Genomic DNA, 20,627 nt, shown 5'->3' on the forward strand with positions numbered 1-20,627 from the left:
TAAACTTGAGGACTACAGTGGACGTTGGTGTCGAGTCTTGGTTTTCTTTTGATTTTATCTTTTGGTGACATGTCTTTTAGTTTTTCCGGGATGTCTCTGACTAGAGATTCTATCTCTAGGATGTCTTTGACTAGAAAGGCGAGGATGGGGTATCATCACCTATTTGTATTTGCTGTCTGTGGATTGTCTCTTAGTAATGCTATGACTTGTCCAAGGATATGAGGACACTGTGAGTCTAGTATGAATTGGGGCATTCCTTGTTTGTGACTATCTTATCTCCATGCAAACAGGTACAATGACTTTCTGGGTTGAACAAATGCCTCGATTGTCATAACCTACTTGCCATAATAAAGCTCAATGATGATAACACACAAGAAGCTCTTTCACTTTCATATCTTCTATCTTTCATCCCCCTTTCTTGATTGACTTCCATCGTCCTTCTTGAGTCCGTGTAGCCTACTATCACATGACTGAGTATAATGACACACCAAAAACATTTGCATTTCATGTAGTTGCACCTACATTACCACATATAATCATTTCATACATACATATAGATATCACAACTACAAAACATCCTGCACACAACACCTGTTAGCACAATTTACATTTGCATTATCATATTCATCTGCATTACATACATTCACATTTGCATCATGCATACGCATATAAAACATAAAAGAACAAAATATATTGCATTGCATCATATACATATTTGCATCCATATTATAAGCATCACACAAAACATACATCATTAAACATCTCATCACATAGGTACACATGCATATAGCCGCCGCAAAAATGAATCATCTCATATATATAATCATAAGTGTCATGATATAATGATGTCAAAAATACATATAGCTACAATCACGCGAAGGTGTCTACATCATCATACAAAAAAATGGTACAACACTGATACAATGGGAGCCCTCTATGGCTATGATGAACTCCCTCCCTCAGAGCCGCCTGGCCTCGGTGGAATCTGAGCCCCTGAGAGACCCACCCCAGGATCATCCTGCCTATCCATCTATTTGGTGGTGGTGGAGGACCCATGACCCCACCACTAGATGCCTGCCTCCTCCGACTCCCTCCCGTAGCTGTCTTTGTACGTGACGGTCTATGGAAGCTCCTCGCCCGCTGATCTACTGGCACTGCACCGTAGTAGAGGTCCCTCTAGTACCCTATCTCCTCTCTGGCCCGCAGGACATATGCATATCCTACCCCTATGTCCTCCGCTGCCTCTCTCCCTGCCCTCAGCGCTATCTCAGCCTCTGTATAGCGCTGGATAGCCTGATCTCTCTCTCGCTCAGTATCTCTGAGCCTCGTCCTGAGCCGATCTCTCTCCCTCTCCAAATCCTGTATCTCATCTGCCTGGCCCTGGCAGATCTCCCTGAGCTCAATCAGCTCATCCTCCTCTAGGTTAGCCCCCTCTGCCTCTACCTATGGCTCCCCCTCTGCGGGTGCCTGCCCCTGTACCTGTACCTGTACTGGTGCCTGTATGGGTACCTATCTCTGTACATGCCTCTATGCCTATACCTATCTCTGTCCCTGCTCCTATGCCTGTACTGGCACCTGTCCCTGTACCTGTCCTTATCTCTGTACCTACCTGAGACCCTGTGCTGCTGGTACTTGTAAGGGCAATCCACCGCGACCCCTCACCACCTGAGCCTGTCTCTCCTCCCCACCCTCCCTCCGAGGTGCAACTCGCCTCTCCCCAACTACTCCCCTCCGCCTTCGTCGGCCTCTACCCCCATCACCTCCACCATCATCATCATCGTCCCCACCTCCATCTCCATCCAATAGCTCCCTTGGATCTATCAATCGTGGGACTGGATGCTCTGCCCAATATGCTGAATACTCAGCATCCATCCCGATGTCCTCAATCTTAGGCCACATGTCCCAGGGTAGGGGCACCATCTCTGCCAACTGTGTAAGCGCCTGATCATATGACAGTAGCGGCCCAAACTGTGCCTGATCTCTGACTGTGCGGGCATACATGCCCGAGCCCCGTGGCATCCTCTGATTCATGCCATACTGCCTGCAAACCCTGTCCACAAGCTGTCTCTCTAACACATAGGGTGTCTGCCCAATCAAGTACTTGCTCCGGAAGGTGTAGGGCAGCTCCACTGCATCATCCTCCCACTCCTCGTAGCCTAGATATGGTCTCCATATGACCACATCGATATCATCTAGCACCCGCCGCCAATGCTCCAACCTGCCAATCCGTGGCTGCGAGGTGATCATATCGTACAGATGCACAAAACTGCGTCCATGTCCCCTGCCTCTGAAGTGTATCGACCTCGTCACTGGCAGATGCTCATAAGCCCAAACCTGCAATAGTGTCACCCCGCAACCCAATCCCACTGACCTGTGATAAACAAACTGGTGAAGCTCGTAATATAAATGGGCCAGCACACATGGTCCCCAGGCATATCTGGTGTGCTGTGTCACTAGTGTCTCCAGTGCTCCCCCCAACCCACAACCAATCCCCGTGTCGCCCTGTCTGGACATAGGAATCCACTGATCGCTCCTCCAATCACGGTCGGCAATGCTAACCCTATAGCGGTCATGGTGTCCCATGCCACGTCTCCTGCCCTCATCTCTAATCCAGGGTCCTGAAATACCCATCTCAATGCCTCCCGGTCTCCATCTCGATCATAGGGGATCAAATCTCCATCAATCAGCACCTGCAGAATCCTATATACATCCTCAAGGGTGACTGTCATCTCACCCATCGGTAAATGGAATGTGCACGTCTCAGAGTGCCATCTCTCAGCAAGCGTAGTCAGCAAACCCATGTTTGCCCGAAATTCAGGCACATACAATACATGTCTCAGACCCATCTCCTCGATGGCAGCTTTGTCTCCAACCGACAGCTCAGGTCGCAACCTCTGCGTCGATGGGAATCTCTCCCGTGACTCCAGCATCGCCAAGTACTCCTGTAGTCAAGCAAATCAAATCATGTCAGTCATAGTGGCATTCACTGTTTATCACAAAATGTTACTCATTATCTAAATGCACATAGCTATTTATTCTAGTGACACTCACTGTTAATCACAAAGTGTTACTATCTATCCTAGTAGTACTCCCTGTTCATCACAAAGTACTCCGTGGGTGACACTCACTGTTCATCACAAAGTGTTACTCACATTTGCACTCCCTGTTCATCACAAAGTGCTGCTCATACTTTGGGTACTCCCTATTCATCACAAAGTACTCTATCTTGGTACTCACTATTCATCACAAAGTGCCTTGATCTATCCTAGTCTTCCTAAAGGACCTGCTTGAGTGTATCCTCTCAGCAGCTTATCCAATCGACAGCGTATGTTCATCACAAAACTGTCGATTTGACCTAGAAGACCAAAACTTGCAGTTTTCAACGCAAACGCGCTTGACTGACACAAACATGTGCACAGACTGCACAGACGCACCTGTATAACACAAACATGCTTATACCATGCATAAACGCGACTTGGCGACGCAGATGCCCTGAATGACATAAACGCGCCCGCATCCGACGCAAACGCGGTTCCAAACGCAGACGCGCCTAGCACCTACACAGACGCATTTCAACGGTTTTTGACATTTTTTAACTCTACTTCTAAGCACATTTATTGCTCTATTCGACATGCATAAATGACCAAATTGAATGCGTCAAAGTACAAGGAGGTTTGGTGGTACTTACCGGCTCTCCTGCCTCTGCTGGCCTCTGAAATCGGCGAACACAGTCGAATCTATGCACGAAAGCCATCGTTGCTAACTGCTCCTGCTCTTTTCTCGCTCTACACTTTGATCTTGTGAAGGTGTAGATGACAATGAGGATGTATTTTCCCTCGTGGTCTATCTTATAGACTGCCCTAGCCCTCGTTTCCCAAGTCAGTCTTCATTATTTTGTGACTCTGTCACTTTATCTAGTCAGTCCATTCTATCCCGTCTTTCTTATTGAGAGATTGTCTACAATCTTTTCAGACATTTTCATCCAATCTCTTGAGGGGGCATATCATTCCCATCTTGGGGCAACTCTATATTAGTTCATATTATCTTCTTTGAAACAACGCGACAAGCCGCATTGTCTCAAAGAGGGGCAAAATGTAGACACCCAAAATTGTCATGTCTAATTAAATAAATATTTTATTTATTTAATTATCTAAGCCTAATTCTTCTATTAATTAAATAAATCTTTATTTATTTAATTAATTCATTTATCCTCTTCTAGCCTTATTTCTCATTTAAATAAATACATTTATTTATTTAAATTATCCTTTTCCTAAATTAAATAAATATCTTATTTATTTAATTATCCTACTTCTTCTATTAATTAAATAAATCTGTGTTTATTTAATTAATTCATTATCCTTTTCTACACATGACACATGTCACTCATCTCTTAATTCCTACACTATCTACCTCTTTCATTATTTTATTATTTCTTCTACCTACCCTCTAATCATAGCCGACCTCCTTTTTACACCTCTCAATCTTATCCCTCCATTTCTTATAGTGTCTTCCATTTAAGGAGATGCTTCCTTCATTATCAAACCCTAATGAACTATTTTTGATCAATTGACTACACTACGATCCTACTTGCAACCACATTTCGTTCTTTGTTGAGCTCTTGAGCACATAAAATTTGAGAGCAAATATATCAAGCAAGATCAATGGAGATAGGAAGAATGGAGATCAAAACCCTATTGGACATGTGATGGTATAATCTTTGTGATTTCATTTGATTTGCATTGTCTTAGGTAATCTTCATATGTTATGGTGGATCTTTGTTGATTGTTAGGCTAGGGTTTTGTGGTTGAATTCATTTAGCCTTTCAATTTTGTTATTGTTGTTATCCATTTTCACCATAAACATTTTGGCATGCCCAGTGGGACTCTTGTCCCTTTGCATTTGAACCCCTTGTTGTAGGTCTTATGTTTTTGAAGTTGCAGATCGGATAGTTTCGACAGCATTTTTCGTATTTTCGCGTCTACGCACTTTCGGATCGCGTTTTTGATTTTCTGGCGCGTCTAAGATAGCTGGATCCGCATCTGTGTTTTGGTCATATTTCATTTTGCAGGTTCCAGGGAGGCGTGTCTGTGTTACTGAAACGCGTCTATGTCATTTTCACCTGCGTCTGCATACAGAAAGCGCATTTGTGGTTTTTAATCGCGTTGATGTCTCACAGAACCGCGTTTCTGTTGCGGAGTCACATCTGCGTAGGCGGTAATCGCGTCTATGTATTGCCTGTTTCAAAATTTTGGAAATTTTATTGATTCGGTTTTTGGATTTTGCATTTAGGGTTTCAGATCTAGTTTTTTTTGGACTAACATTTTTAGATCTAGCTAACACAATTGGTGCAGCTTGCCTTGGAAGCTAAATCGTTTGGTTGAAGGCCCCTATTTTCACAAAGTCTTTTGGGTTTTAAAATTTACCTAACTTGTGTGTTTGTAGGAAGGGGTGATTATTTCAAACAACCCAAACTACTAACAACTCTTTGTTGCAGGTCCTTGGCAAGAGTTTTTGATTTTTATTGTGTGCCTTGTTTTCATAGACTAGCAAACACTTCCATTGGTGCACTAAAATTGAATCATTGTCTTTTGTGTCTTGAGCAATAGGCTCTTTTTGTTTAATCTTTAGAGGGCCTGTCTTCCCATGTGGTCATTAGGACTACTAGTGAGAAGAGAACGACCCAAGTGGTAGTGAGGAAAACCCACCTCTTCCGAACCACTATAATCAAATGTATTCATGGTGAAAACTATGAATAACGTGTGCTGATTAGTTCATACCGACACTATGTCTCCCCATAAACCTGTTTGATCAAATTTATTTGATCATTTGTAGGGCATAACCCCTATTGGCTGGGAGCCTTCTATATTTACAGAGCTGAAAGTGCCGCATGTATGGCCACACGAGCGGATGCCCTTACTAGCACCTTTTTGGTTTAGAAGCCCAAATCCTTCTAGTTGTTGGGGCAGGAGGTCGGACCTCTGGTAGCGGCCCACACACATACGGTTCTTAGTAGAGATACAAAGTTCGCCATGGGGAGTTTTCATGGGGACTGATGCTTGGCTGACCCGAGAAGTGAGTGCCGAGGGTGGAGCCAGTGAGGTCAAGTATCTAAGTATCCGCTCTGAATAGCGTAGCCTCGGGGGTAAAACCTCATGTGGGATCAACAACTATTGTCTTGGCCAGCCATAAGAATTGTGCTTGACTTATTTTAAACATTCAAGACCAAACAGCAAAACATTGTGTCTTTTGTGTCTTCAAGTGTATGCAAAACATTTTTACATCAAACAACACACTTTTCTTGGAGTCATTTTGGAGTCTAAACACTTGCAAACATTGAGTATTCTAAGAATGAGAAAAGATTTCATTCATTAGATGAGTTAAGGTTTGATATTGTTCTATGTTACCGAGCATGAAGATAGTCAGTAAACCCTAAGGTTATTGCTATTGATTAAAGAAGGCAGAATATCTACTGAGTAAAGGTTCAGTATTTACCGAGTAATAACAGAATGCATTGGAAGGATAAAAGCATTATTAAATGAAGAATTCCAATGAGCTGGAGATGTATAGATGATTGGTATGTCATGAAAGAAGTTTGTTGAAGATCTACGACAACGAAAATACAGGAGTTAGATCTACAGCGCAAATTGAATGGTCATAACCTAGCCCAAGTTCCAAGGAAGGAATACAAGTTCCAAGGCGAGATAAAATGTTTTTAGATTGAAGGATACAATGAACCTAGTCAAGTTTGAAGATCTGATGGCTAAGATTGATCATGGGAAATGTGATCAAGGAGATTAAGCGGTTAGGAATTGTTTATAAATAAGAAATTGTTGATGAACAATGAATGCGGGCAAAACAGAAGAACAATGATACTACAGTAGTGATCACCAAGCACAAAATATTGAATATCTGATTAAAGAACAGATTGAGAAGCCCAACAAGGAGCAAGATAAGTTTTATGACAAGATTATTTTGAGCACATAGAGTCTGGTTTAGCATTTCAGATGTGAAGTTGCAGATATATTTTATACTATTATTTATTTTGTGAGTGACATGAAATCTCTTAACCGAGTGGACCTAACAGTCTTATTTGTAAATCCTCTAGCAAGGTAAAATTTTGAATGAGTGTTTGAAATCCTTTGACAAGGTCACTTCTAACAAAATGCAAGATTCTAACAAGTCTGAGGGAAATCCCTTAACCGGGTCACATCTAGCAATGTGTTTATGTAATCTGTAATAGGATTGGCTTTTAACCGAGCATACTCTAGAAGGGTATATTTCTTAGTGGGTCCAGAATCCCACAGTGTTTTTTCCCTATTTGGGTTTCCACATTAAATCTGGTGTTAAATGTGTTATGATGTCTTAAGTGTATCTGTTTATGAGTTTGAATGATTTACAGTCATAGTTGTGTAGCAGTAAAGGCTACCAAGGTTGAATCTGATAAATATATTGCATAGGAGTTTTTATGATTCATCCCCCCCTCTCATCTTATTAACAATTCCACCTCAACTCTGCCAACTTCCCCATTTGCAGATATTATACCTACACCGCAATCAATTATATGGAACAATTCCCCCCTCTCTCTTCGCTTGCCGCAAATTGTATGATCTGGCACTTTCGTATAACCGACTGCATGGTAGCATTCCGCCTGAGCTGGGTCACCTCACAAGCATCAAGTATCTTTACTTAGGACAAAACAATATCACAGGTACCATTCCCCATTCTTTAGAAAATCTGTCCGCCTTAGTTGACTTGGAATTGTCAGAAAATGATCTCATAGGCACCATTCCCCCTGAATTGGACATGCTCACTCACTTGTAGGTTCTTTACCTTTGGCAGAATAACTTATCAGGCACCATTCCCACTTCTTTAGGAAATCTCTCAAAATTGACTGATTTGGCATTGTCAAAAAATAGTCTCACTGGTACCATTCCCCCTGAATTGGGAATTCTCACTCACCTGAAAGCTCTTTGCCTTAATATGAATAACTTGTCAGGGACCATTCCATCTCAACTTGGGCAGCTTCCTCATATGCAGAAACTCTGGCTGGACCACAATCAACTACGAGGAACAATTCCTCCCTCTCTATCTGCTTGTAGCAATTTGTATGACCTGGAACTCTCTTATAACCAATTGCATGGTAGCATTCCCCCTGAATTAAGGTTTGTTAAAAAATCAAAATTCTCACCATTCTAAAATCTTATTAAAAAAATAAAATTTAAATTTCAACATCCAATACATGAAAATTAATAAAACCATAAAGTATCTCTTCAAAAATATGAAATTGAACACAAAGTAATAATCTTAAATAATCACTAGAAACACATAATAAAAAAAGATATATTTTTTTAATATTGTTAAAAGCAACATTCTTATAAAAGAAAAAAATAAAGAAAATCAAATCAAATAGATTCCATGATGTATAATACAAAAATCTCAACTAAACCAACTACTACCATCAATAATATAAAGACAAAGATTACCATATACTAGTAAAAAATGAAATTCTTTATCATTCCAAAAAAAATTAAAATAATAAAATCAAATTTCAACATCCAACATATTAAAATTAAGCAAATGGCATATAGTGGTGAGTATTTTTTTTATGGTATAGAAATAAAAGTATTTGTTGTCTACTTGATAGATGAGTTATAATATACCAATTGAAAGATGGGTGGGATAATAGTTTGAAATAATAGATTGTTTCAAGTCATATCTACATATCTTTAAAGTATTGTAATAGAAGTGTTTGTTTTATAGTTGATAGATGAATCATGACATGCTCTTAGCTCTCTCGCATTTTGATGATGGATCATGGAGTTTGATCCGAAATGCTGATGAAAAAAAACTACTACACAGTCTAATTTGGAAAGTGTGAGATTATTAAGCTATGGATTGTGGAAATGTGATATCATTAAAAGAGTTAAAGGTAGAATAGATAATAGTTTGAGGTCAACAAACTGTTGCAAGATGAATGTAACATGATTATTATTTTTCTTTTTATAAAATTGGTTAATAATTTTCTTTTCTTTTTGTAAATAAGATTGACAATAATTCATTTTGAAAAAATAGTTATAAAATTTACATTTCTATTTTAAAAAAGACATTTTTTTAAAAAATATAGATTTCTAATTAAAAAAGACATTTTTTTTTAAAATACAGATTTCTAATTTATTCTCAAATGATAATTAATAATAACTAACTAAACAATTTATGGAAGATATGGAAGATTTAAATTATAACGACGATGTGGAGTTGAGCTTGAGCTTGAGCGAGGAGGCTGGCGTGGACGAAGGTGGTCTCATGTTGCAGTTGATTCCCCTTCATCTAGTGTGGCTGCCTCTATTCATGGGTCAGCTTCTGCTCACAATGCAATGGATTAACATATTTCAAGGTACCCTATTTTTTTCCAATCATATGATACATTCTCCTTATTTTCCTACACTTTTTATAGTCTTTTCATTGCATGTTTCATACAGTCATGTGCTCAGACTTTTAGTTGGGCTATCTTCTTCATTTGAAGGAGATTTTGTTTTAGTAGTGTCTTTTGTTCATGTGACTACACCTAGTCTAGAGAAAGGAAAGGCACCAAGGCTATCGAAGTCTTTGATCTACCCTCCCTTCGAGGTCCCGATCCTAGTTGATATGTCTTGACCTTCTTGATATGAAAAGGGGAATATTTCCTCTCATGCTTGTTTGTTAGTTCTTTCTCCTACTTTATAGCCCATGATAGCACCCTTTATTCCTCCAATTGCTCCTCAAGCAAAGTGAGGTAGCACACCTATTGCTATGAATGTAGTGCCTATCTCAAGTGTACCTCATGTTCCATCAGTTGGGACTTCTCCTATCCTTGATAAGGTTTTGAAGGCCTCTCTTATGGATCATGATGCTCCCGACCCTTCCCAAGATTCAACCCCAGGTCCTCATCTTTGTCACAATCAGCATGTGCATGAGTGTAAGCGCTATCAATAGGCCATGGCTAGGGAACAAGATGCTACTTTGCAGTCTGTCAATGCACCTTCAACACCCATTCCTGTTGCATCTGTTTCTATCTCTTCAAATGTTTTGATATATGCATCATCTTCGGTGCTACTCCCAGTTGTTTTGGGGCCTATCGATTAACCTCCCCCTAAATGAGTGCAGTTCTTCATTTCTCCTTCCTTGGAGTCGCCCCTCATTACTTCATTGTCGGATGTCCCTCCATTGTCCCAGCCTTTGCATATGTTGCACACGCAGGAGGTGCCTAGTGTAGCTTTGTCTGACCCTCTTGTTTTACAAACACTTCTTCATCAAAGATTTCTTGGGGTCCTTCGACCTGCTATGGTGGATAGGAAGCTTGTGTCTCCTACAAATCCACTCAGCTATGTTCCTCACCTATCTCTTTGTCTACTTCAATGCCTATATTTGTGCCTATTTCTATTTGTGATGTTGTAAAGGCCTCTCATTCTATTGGGTCTGTCACTGCCCCTCTTATGGAGGCTAGAAGTCAAACTCCTATTTCACCTCCTCAAACTAATTCACCTGCTTCCTCTACAAAGGCATGCCTATTTGACTCTTTAGAGGATATTCCAACAATACCTTCAATATTTACGTGCTCCTTCACTCTTACCTTTTCCGAGCTTGTGTATGCGAATGTTACTGCTTCCTCATCCCTCACCCTCACTGTGGGTGAGGTGCCTAGTGCTACCCTTGCGATTGTTTTGCTTCAGTCTTGGGCTCCTTCCCCATATGATCAAGATTGTGAGGATGATGACTTGATCGTTGAAGGGTTGTAGGACACTTCCTTACTTATCTTGTAGCATAGTGTGTCTTCATATTTGTGTTCCCTCGTGCTTGCAAATACATGTTTGTGCTCTCCTTTAGGACCCAAGTTACTCTGTCAATGCTCCAATATAGGATATTTTTCATCATACAACTTCTATATGTCACTCTATTTTCTTCTATTTTTCATATCTTTCTTTTCGACTTTTGGGGATAATGCAAAGTGTTGGGGGCATTTAGGCCTTCTTCCTTGTTGACTTGAATTTTTATTTTATCTGTGTCTTCAAGTTCTCTTCTTCAAATTAGAGAACTTTGGCATTATGATGAAACACTCATTTGCAAATATATTATGTTGGAAAAATTCAACAAACTAAGAGGGGGCGTAAATTAGTTTGCACCAAAACTTACTGCAACTTAAACAATAAAATAGATCTGATAATTAAGAGTTAAAGCATTAATCAAGACCAAATCAATAACACACATAACACCAAGATTTTTTATGTGGAAACCTCAATTAAGGGAAAAACCATGGTGGGAACCTACCCACAATGACATAATAACCTGTTATGAGTAAATGTGAATATTACAACGGGAATGCACATGCATTCAGGCACACTAACTAGAGCTCAATGCTCAAAATAAGAAACCAAAAAAAGATATAACCTTAAGGGAAGGCTCAATGCCTTATAGGAAGTCTCACTGACTTAGAAAAACATTCAAACTATAATCTGGATCATATGAACTATTCAAATAGCATCTCCATATGCTTGAGTACAGTTTCGGTTAAGCTCACTGTCAAGTCTTCACTGCAACACATTTCTTCGCACAACTTCCCTACTACTGAATGATTGATACAATATTCACACATAGAGTGATCACTTAAAATGAATATTACATATATTTATACAAACCCTTCAACCTGTATTTCAAGGTCGTCTAAACCCTCAAAACAAATTACAAAATAACATCCTCACACACTACAACAATAAATGTGGACCAAAACAATATCTGCTAAGACATAGTCTAGACCCAAATTAATTCCGTAAACATGCAACACTTCCAACAATCACCCCTCGATCATCTGCAACATGGTACAAGCACCAAGAGCATTGCATAACATGAAGCACATCACAAGACAAACAAAATCTTGAAGAACGTGCATAATAATCAATGTAGACCGCCAATATGCATATAACACAATCAAAAGACATTCACAAGCAATGTAAATTGCATCACAACAACTCAGATAACTAGAATCATCATCATCTTTCTACCAGAGCTCAAGAACATCAACATAACTAATTGTCAACCTGAAAGATTTGCATATGGATATCCAAATCATGAACCAAGATAATTAAAGATAAAAATCAACTTTAGAATATATTCCACACATCCGCAGCCAAAGATATAGCAATCCTGAAGCAATACGAAGGACAAACTAGAATGCTAGATAACACAAACAACTACATAACATCCCAATACTAGATCTCATAACTCAAACAAATCATCATGCGAACATCTACAAATGGGAATGAACCATATATAGACAACATACAAGAAACCCTTTAAACCACATTAGCTCATCTGCAATAAGAGGGCTAAACCAACTCATTGAATCAAACTGCAACACTGGAATACACAGAAAACTTTCCAACAATCTCTTCATCAACAATATCCACATATGTCACATATGTTGACATCAATGATAACATATCAGCCAATATCCAACATATTACATATTTGATACTTCTACTATCGGTTTTGATGCCAAATAATCAAATCCACATGTGCTCTTGCATTTTTGTTGATGTTGTGGATCTTATGTGCTATCTGCCAAAGATGCCATTCCATAGAAACATCTTGCTATGTTGATGTGCCACATTTTTTCTTCTCCTTAGTATGGCATGCCTTTCATGCATACCATTCTAAGGAGAGATATCATATCTGCATCATCTGCATTTGGCATTTGTGTCTATTGATATAACCATTCTTGTTTGCCTTGGTGGGGGCCAAACCACTTGATCTATTGTATTTATCTTGTTTTGCTTGGTGGGGGGCCAAGCCACTTTATCCAGTCTATTCATCTCATTTCCTTCTGTGGGGTCCAATTTACTGCTTATCAAATCAATCTATGATCACCCAATCATATGACTATCTAGTATTTTTCTATTCATGCTAGCAAAATCTTGCCCTATCATATGGCTATCTAGCATAAAACAACTTGCTATCCATACTAGCAAAATCTTGCATATCGTCACCCTATCTCATGGCTATCTAGCATAACACACTTTGATACCCATACCGACACCATCTCTTTTATCATTGTAGCTCCTATCCTATATCTTTCATAATAAGGGTTTTCCCCCATTAAGGAGGGTTTGTTTCTATTATGCTATCTTATATGTCTTATCTATTAAATGTTTGATATTGCTCTTTCTTATAACATGTTGGACTACAGATGACGTGTTTTTCATGAAACGGCTTAGCAAAATCTAACTTTATCTTGAGTTCATCTCGTTAGGGGAAAATTTGTTTGATCAAAAGAAATTCTTTCCCCTTTACAAATCTTGACAACATCTCTCTACTTTAGCTTCACATTTCTCGATAAAGATATGCTCACTAAAGTGGGGACAAAATGTAACATCATAAATTACACCCCATGTAATTCCACGTCACTTAAGCACCTTCACTTTAACCTAATTGGAATTATGCATTGCCTCATTTGTCCTTTTGTCCATGTGGATTCCCTTGTTAGCTTAGAACTTGGCTTCTATTAACCATGTTGACTAGTTGACTGAAGGAATCTAGCACGCCACAAAGACATTCGTGTGCCGCACTAGTGTCCCATAAATCTATGAATCCGTAGGTAGCTATTTGAGCATTACACCTATGCTTGGAAGAATTTGTAAAACCTCTATCCATGACCATCGATGTCGAGATGCACTTTAGAGGCTATATCTCATGCATTTTGATATTTTCTAGAGAATTCTTATTGATCATTTTGGAAGTTTCTTGATCTCTTGCTATCTATTTTTCCTTATCTCACATAGGTTTTCCAACATTTTAAGACCACCATTGTTATAGCTTCTTGGATGATTGGTGGTGTTGTTTTGACAATTGTTGGAGGGTAGTTCACTCTCTTTCCTTAGTTTACTTATCCATTATTTTTCATCTAGCTTTTCCATTATCATAATTATCTATATGTTATATTTACCATTTCATTTCTATCGTTGCTACTATCTAGGTTGTCTGTGGAGGTGAAAATGTCAAAATAGGGGTCTGACTAAGGCAGGCCTCTAAATGCAACCCCCAACATTTTCCTTTCTTATTTGTGTGCAGGTTTGTGATTGTGGGAAGACACTTATCTTGTGAGAGGCTTCAATCATGGACTAGTTGTAAGCTTCCCTTGTCCTTTCTCATCCTATTTTGGTGATTCACATTCTATATCATTTTTTTAGTTTATTATTATATCATTTGTTTAGTAGTGTAAATATACATGTTCCTTTCGTACATTTTTTGTTCTATGTTCATACAGGACATTAGCATGCCATTTTGGTGTCCTATTTTCATGCATTCGTCCCAAGGAAAAAGACTTAATAGTCAATTAGGAGTCCTATTAGTAGCTTGTTAGTTTAGTTTTATATTTTCACTCTCTAGCTCACCTTTAACATCAGTTTAAGTGAGGTAGAGAGAAGGTAAGTTTGTTCCTTGGAGTTAATCACTTCAAGGGTAACAAATCCCATCCTCTATTGAATGTGAAATTGATTTATGTAGATTGAATGTGAAATTGATTATGCACTTCAGTGGAATTGTATCTAATGCATATGATAGATGCAATCTTAACAGTTCAAATTTTGTAATACTAGTTGTAAGTCATCCTTCAGTAGTGAGCCATTATATTTTGGGTAGTGAGCCACCACTGTACTCTGTAACTGGTTACATAATATTTGAGAGCTGATCCTCCCCATGCTTTTTCCCATCTTGGGTTTTCCACATATAAGTTTTGGTGTTATGTGGTGCACTGTGTTTTTGCTTATTGATCATTTCAATTCTACAATCAAGTTATGTTAAATGGATGGTTGATTAAAATATTTAATAAATTCAAGGGAATAATGATTCACCCCTCACCTCTTAGTATTTCAAATGTTCAATATAAAAAATTAGTGGATCATGGTGCAAAATTATCAAACCATCATACACATTCCAAAAATCAATTGAAGTTTAATAACTAATATTATATTATAAATAGATTAAAATAATATGAAAACTACATCTTAGCACGCTCCATAAATTCCCAAGGAATTCAAATGTTTTGCATTTTAAAAAGAATTGAAAACAAATGGAACCTTACTCGGGAATCACTATAACTATGGCCATTTCTAGGCTACTTACAACTATAATGACTTGTGATTGCTTATGCTTCTCATTCACAATGTTGTGGTCCATCAACAAAACCCCACCCTCTTTACCTTGGCCTTACAAGGATTGTAGATTTATAGACTTGGCATTTGTTTTGACCTTTCAAGGTGCCAAATTTGTTGAAAAGTTCAGATGAAGCTACAAGAATGGATAAGCTAGTGATAGCAATATCATAGAGGCCATTTTTAAAAAATTATTACTAGTGGATTTACAAAGAATGCATACGGGTGTTTGAAAATGCATTAACATAGTATGCACAACCATGATATGATAGATAAAGGGATATTTTCTTAGATGTTATCATTAAAATTGCCCTTTGCTTGCAACCCCTAGGCATGTATGGAAGATGTGGAAGCATGGACAAGGCACATGAACTAATATACATAATGTTATGTCCAACTACCTAGCCCTTTGCTCATTAGAAGGTTTTTTGCTAAATTTGTAAATAAAAAAAGCAAAAATACCATCTAGTTTAAAATAATAATAATAGCTAATTAGGAAATAGAATTATATTAATTTGATATTACCACAGACTATAGGAAAAAACACCACACACAATTTTCAAGTAGTCTATTAATTGTAAAACAACATAGTGAAAACATTAGTCTCCACCTATAGATAGGTAGGGACTAATAATGTTTTTATAGGCATGTAGATTCACCCATAGGTTTTATAACCTAGGCCATTGATCTTTGTTAGACTAACTATCACAATCAAATGTGTGCCAGGTTTCATGAGCTTTGAAATTCTAAGTAAGGGTGTGGTGGACACTTGGAACAACACTAAGAAATTATTTCCCTAATTTTATTTTTTTTAAATCTTTCACTAATTTCTTTTGAAAATAAAACTAGTAAAATCTAACATTTTCTTTCTTGCCTTAGCTAATACTTGTGTTTCTCATTATTACATGAATTTTTTTACTAGACAATGGATAGTCTCCTTAACATTTTAGATTTATTGTAAATTTTATAGAGTTAATATATTTTGTATATTATTTAAATATTTTAAAATAGCTCTAGATAGATATATTATATTCTATGAACTTTGAATAATGAACTATTAAAATTAGGTTATCATATATATATATATATATATATATATATATATATATATATATATATATATATATATATATATATATATATATATATATATTCAAATTGACATTTCTATAAACCAAACAAACAAAAAAATCAAATTAAATAGATTTCATGATATATGATTTAAAAAAACTCACAACTAATCCAACCCTTAATGTCAACATTATAAAGGAAAATATTAGCATTTACTATTAAAAAATCAAAATTTTCACCATTCTAAAATCTTATTAAAAAAATGAAACTTAAATTTCAACATCCAATACATGAAAAATCATAAAGTAGCTCTTCAAAAACATGAAATTGAACACAAAGTAATAAGCTTAACTAATCACCACAAACACATAATAAAAAATGATATATTTTATTATTTTTAAATAAGCAGCATTTTAATAAAGCAAACAAATAAAGAAATTCATATCAAATAGATTTCATGATGTACAATAAAAAAATCTCAACTAAACTAACTACTACCATCAATAATATAAAGACAAATATTATCAAATACTATTAAAAAATAAATTCTCCATCATACAAAAGTCTTTTTAAAAACAATAAAATCAAATTTCAACATCCATCATATTAAAATAAAACAAATGACATATATTGGTGAGTATTTTTTTTTATGTTATAAAAATAAAAGTATTTGTTGTCTACTCAATAGATAAGTTATAATATATCAATTGAAGGATAGGTTGGATAACAGTTTGAGATAATAGATTTTACAAGCCATATCTACATACCTTTAAAGTATTGTAATAGAAGTGTTTGTTGTATAGTTGACAGTTGAATCATGTCAAAGATTTAAAGATAGATTAGATAATATTTTGAGGTTAATAAATTGTTGCAAGATGAATGTAACATGATTATTGTTTTGTTTTTTAAAAAAATTATTAATAATTTTCTATTCTTTTTTGTAAATAAGATTGACAATAATTCATTTCGAAAAAATAGTTATAAAATTTACATCTCTATTTTAAAAAAGACAAATAATTTATAAATAAAATTATTGATTTCTAATTTATTGTCAAATGACAATTAATAATAACTAATTAAAAAATTAATGGAAGATATGGAAGATTTAAATGCTAACAAAGATGTGGAATTGAGTTCGAGCTCGACTAAGGAGGTTGGCATGGAGGAAGGTGGTCTCGAGCATGTTGTCGTTGATTCCCCTTCATCTGGTGCGGCGGCCTCTATTCCTGGGTTGTCTTCTACTCATAATGCAACAGGTTAACATATGGTGCACCTATTTTTTTGCCAATCATATAACACACAGTCCTTAGTTTCCTAGGCGTTTTATAGTCTTTTCATAGCAAGTTTCGAGTCACCTGCTCTGACTTTTAGTTGGGCTATCTTCTTCGCCTGAAGGAGATTTTTTTCAAAAGATTTCGGCCCATGACTTTCAGACGGCTCAATACCAAGCAAAATATAGAATTCACTTTCCGCTGAATTATATTGTTAATAAGCCACCGTTGAGCAGGGAATTTTGAAAAGCAGGTAGTAGTGAGACACGTTTATAATCATGATTTTCAATGAAAACATGTCTTGTCTTGTGTTTTTGCTGCAGAAATCTCATGAACATTCTGGAGTGGTTATAATGTGGGGCAGTGTATAAATATAGTAATATTTTATGCGGGAAGATTGTATATGTAATTCTAAAAGAGTTTATTGTGGTTGCACTTGGTAAGTTATCATGCAGTGGATGATTGGTTAATTATTTCATTAGGGATCATGATCCTCGAACAATTTGTCGATACTGTTAATTTTGATCATAAATCGCTATCAAATGGCATTTAAAAATTAAATTCCTTTCATCTAATGGTGCTCCCTTTTAAAAATCCATCGCATGTTTTTTTTTCGCAATCTTCCCACTTGCTAAAGAATGCATTATTGCATAACTTTAGAGGATAGAATTTTCAAAAAGAGAATCCAAAATATATTAGTAACTTTCTGCTAATACCCACTAAAACACACACTGTTAAAATCCATCATTTTTATCAATGAAATCATGTCTCACGTTGTATTTCCTAGGCAGAATCCCATGATCGCAATTTGCATCCCATATAAAAGAGGAGACTACTCAATGGGCCTGACTGAAGAGACAACCAATACAACCTGCTCAGTTAAGAAATGGAAACTCTGTTGTCTTCACCCGCAAGCTTTCCCCAAGCCAAAATAATCAGTGCTACCTGCTCAGTGCAAGCTTTGCGCCATTCAACAAGGCACCATGTAATTCCTCATTGTGTGAAAATAGAAACCCATCATCCTCCTCCATACCGGTCAATACCCAACATGACAAACATCATAACATCAATCAGACCTCCGTCCTGGAAGTCTCTGATCGCGAGCTTTTGCAATGCTGTGGATGACTTTATCGACGCAAAACTCGAAGCGCCGCTCGGGCCAGACGTCGATCCGAAGCGCATATTGGCCGGCAACTTCGCTCCGGTGGACGAGATCCCGTCCACAGAATGCAATGAACTGGAAGGACAAATCCCACCCTGCTTGAAAGGGGCCCTTTACATCCGCAACGGACCCAATCCCCAATTCCCCACGTCATCCGGTTACAACCTCCTGGACGGTGACGGGATGATCCATGCCCTCGCCTTCCACAAAGATGGATCACGAATGACTCTCTCCAGTCGCTACGTGGGCACGCACAAACACTTGGAAGAAGAGTTTGCGGGCAGGCCCATCTTCCCTAATGTATTTTCCGGCTTCCGCGGCTACGCTGGCATGGCTAGAGTTGCCCTAACTGCGCTGAGAGTGGCTTTGAGCTTGATCTATCTAGGCAAAGGTGTGGGAATGGCGAATACAAGCCTTTTGCTCTTCAACAACAAGCTCTTGGCGCTCGGTGAATCAGGGCTGCCGCACGAATTGCACGTCACGACCGATGGAGACATTCAAACAAAAGGAGCCTTCGATTTCGAGGGGAAATTGATTACACGCATGACAGCGCGCCCGAAGATTAATCCCCGCACGGGTGAGCTCGTTGCTTACCGCTATTCCATTCTTTATCCTTTTCTTCATTTGTTTAGGGTGACGGCTGACGGTGTGAAGCAGCCCGACGTAGCGATTTCTTCCATGGGCAAGGCTTCGATAATCCATGACTTCGCCATAACGAGCAGGTACGCAGTGTTCCCTGACATTCAGATTGTTTTGGACCCTGCGCACATTTTTAAAGGAGCGAATGGTACTGCCGTCTACTTTGATCGAATGGGTCTGCAATGAGATGGTTTGACGTTCCGGGTCTCAACTTCTTGCATACTTTGAATGCATTGGACGAGGATGGGGAGTACGAGATCGTGCTCATCGCCGTCAATTTCTCTCCCGCTGAAAATTTCATGGAGAAAGTGGCTGCGATGCATTTCACAGTGGAGAACATTCGCATCAATCTGAATTCGGGCATAGTGGTGAGAAAGCCCGTGGCATGCCGGTCTCTTGAGTTTGGGGTGATCAACCAGCGGTTCGTGGGGAGAAAGAACCGATACGCTTACATGTGCATGGCTGCTGCAGGCGCACCGGTTCCTCAAATGGGCGGCCTTGTCAAGCTCGATTTTGAAGCTCCAGATGGTGTGGTAGCGTGCACAACATTTGGGGAAGGATGTTTTTGTGGCGAGCCATTCTTTGTGCCTCGTACTAATGATCGCTGTACTGCGGAGGACGATGGTTATATTGTGGTCTTAACGCACAATGACAATACGCAGATTTCCAAATTTGTCGTGATGGATGCGCAGTCTCCTACACTAGACATCGTGGCATCCGTGAAGCTTCCGCAAAGAGTTCCGTTTGGCTTCCATGGCCTCTTCGTTTCTGCGACAGATTTGGCTGCCGCTTAACGAGACTGAAGCTAAATGTAGATGGTGGAGGTCAAATGTTCCTTCAATACTTTATTGGTAGAGGGCCGAAAGCGTGCTGATTAATCTTAGCCTGCTAATAAGCAAAACTGAACTTTCCCAGGCGATGATCAAGAATGTTTGTCGTCCCCATTGAAACCCTTTCAAAAAGTCGATGTGGATTTATAGAGTAGATGAGTCATTGCACAATTAAAAGTGGATGTAAGCAATGAGATTAGGATGAGATGCAGTTTGAATTCTATGTAAACGCAGAAGGATTTGTTGAGTATTACAATACAAGAAAAGTGTCTTCATGTAACATTGTTTTATCGTTCTCTGTAATTAGGAATTAGTTGTAATAATTATTAAATATTATTAAGTTTTGAAAAGCTTTTCACAATAATATATCAAATAGTTTGTTTTTTTAAAGCGGTTTTTAAAGCAATTCTCATAAATTTAATTGTTTGAAGATTCTTAAATTTTTTATGTATATATATATATATATATATAT

The 20,627-nt window shown here is 38.0% G+C and overlaps 2 protein-coding genes across 2 annotated transcripts; both read left to right on the forward strand.

The window, feature by feature from the left end:
- The first annotated feature begins 18,572 nt into the window (after positions 1-18,572).
- Positions 18,573-19,511, forward strand: LOC131869799 (9-cis-epoxycarotenoid dioxygenase NCED1, chloroplastic-like). Its single transcript, XM_059215763.1, has one exon. It carries the CDS (start codon positions 18,573-18,575, stop codon positions 19,509-19,511), a length of 939 nt encoding a protein of 312 aa, XP_059071746.1.
- On the forward strand, positions 19,508-20,119 carry LOC131038388 (zeaxanthin 7,8(7',8')-cleavage dioxygenase, chromoplastic). The gene has a single exon (XM_059215764.1). It carries the CDS (start codon positions 19,508-19,510, stop codon positions 20,117-20,119), a length of 612 nt encoding a protein of 203 aa, XP_059071747.1.
- Positions 20,120-20,627: the final 508 nt, after the last annotated feature.

This window comes from Cryptomeria japonica, chromosome 2, assembly GCF_030272615.1.
Source record: "Cryptomeria japonica chromosome 2, Sugi_1.0, whole genome shotgun sequence".
Taxonomy (NCBI): domain Eukaryota; kingdom Viridiplantae; phylum Streptophyta; class Pinopsida; order Cupressales; family Cupressaceae; genus Cryptomeria; species Cryptomeria japonica.